Source organism: Cyprinodon variegatus, unplaced genomic scaffold (genome assembly GCF_000732505.1).
Source record: "Cyprinodon variegatus isolate N-32 unplaced genomic scaffold, C_variegatus-1.0 Scaffold554, whole genome shotgun sequence".
NCBI classification, from domain to species: Eukaryota; Metazoa; Chordata; class Actinopteri; order Cyprinodontiformes; family Cyprinodontidae; genus Cyprinodon; species Cyprinodon variegatus.
Window position 1 is genome coordinate 562011 of NW_015151007.1, and position 1414 is coordinate 563424.

A 1414-nucleotide genomic window follows, 5' to 3' on the forward strand; every position below is an offset into this window, starting at 1 on the left:
CTATTTGCTCTATTAGGTAAAAAGATCAGATTAAGTCTTCTGACCCCAGATTACGTCCTCATCTTCTCTTCTTCCCCCGTCTCTGCCTCTCAGGGCTCCTTCCAGTCCGGCTTGGAGTCCAGCCGCTCGACCCGACATCACGGCCTGGTGGAGAGGGTCCAGAGGGACCGCCGCTTCGTCTCGCCCGTCCGACCGTACCGAAACCGCCAAGTATCCTTCGCCTCACGCCGTGTCTGAATCTGTTCTCTGAGCTTTTCTGCTGCATGCAGGCTGACCTGGTGAGATGGCTGCTGCCGCTCTGAAGGTAGGCGCAGGGATGATGATGGTGGTGGATCGGCCTTGGTTTCCATGGCAGCAGATTAGTGTTTTCATTTAATGTTTTTTTATATATATTATATATTTAATTTAGCCTATTCTACGGATGGATGGATGATGGATTGTTTCCTGCAGACCAGGTTCTGCTGACCACCGTCTTCAGGAGGAGTCGGTGGCTTGGCTTGGAGAGAGCGAGACTCTGATATGATAACAGGAAGGCTAAACGGAGCACCTTTAATCTGCTTTCTTTCTCTGTGATGAAACACAGATTTGTTATCAGATTTTAAAATGAGAGTAAATCCGGATTTCTGATGCTGCTCCACTTTCAGCTGCTTTTTTTTGTTTTTATTCGTCTAACATTTTAATCCATCCTTTTTAAAATCTGCAAATATATTCCAGAATATTCCTGCTTTTGGACATTAAATGAACCAACAATAATGAGAAGGAGCTGATTTGATTGTTTTTGGAGAAAACCAGTTTGAATGTTTATGTTTTTATGCTGTGATGTTGTTGTTCCTTAACCTGCGTCTCCCCAGGTGGACAATTCTCTGTACAACTCGGCCTACCTGTCCCCGCCTCCCGATGCCAGCTGGAGAAGGTGGTGTCTGCTATCACCCCTCCTTCCCCACCCCCACACACACACATACACACTTCCAGCCGTCTCCACGGAGACGTGTCTGTCTGCAGGGATGCCTGTTTGCTTATTTTTTTGAGCCTCCTGTGTGTTCCTGCTGCTCCAAGCCCCTCTGAAACCTTTGTGTGACCTCAGGTGGTTTTATTCAGAGCGTCTTCATTAACGCAGGCGAGCATCACAGAGAGTCCGTTTACACACATCAGAGGGTTTAAAGCTAAGCCGGTTTACACCTCCAGCTCCAGCCAGGACTAATGGATCTCCACTCCTCAAAACCTGGTCTGGATCAGCAGAACTTTCAGTTGATCTTTCAGAGATTTAGTTTGAGCTTTTAACAGAGCAACAGATTGCAGTTTCCAGATTAGTCAGATTCCTGATTTTTCTGTTAGTTTTTTGTTGTTTTGTTTTGGGATTTGATCCAACTCCCGACGCGTTCCGGACCCCGAACAGATTCATGATTTAGAGATA

At 46.5% G+C, this 1414-nt stretch overlaps 1 protein-coding gene across 2 annotated transcripts in view; it reads left to right on the forward strand.

Annotated features, from left to right (window-relative positions):
• Positions 1-1414, forward strand: part of crtc2 (CREB regulated transcription coactivator 2) — a 40285-nt gene that overhangs the window by 15649 nt on the left and 23222 nt on the right. For both annotated transcript variants that reach the window (XM_015391667.1, XM_015391668.1), the window contains exons 3-4: positions 94-210; positions 852-913. In XM_015391667.1, coding sequence (XP_015247153.1) covers positions 94-210; positions 852-913 — 179 coding nt within the window. The remainder of the gene's footprint in view (positions 1-93; positions 211-851; positions 914-1414) is intronic.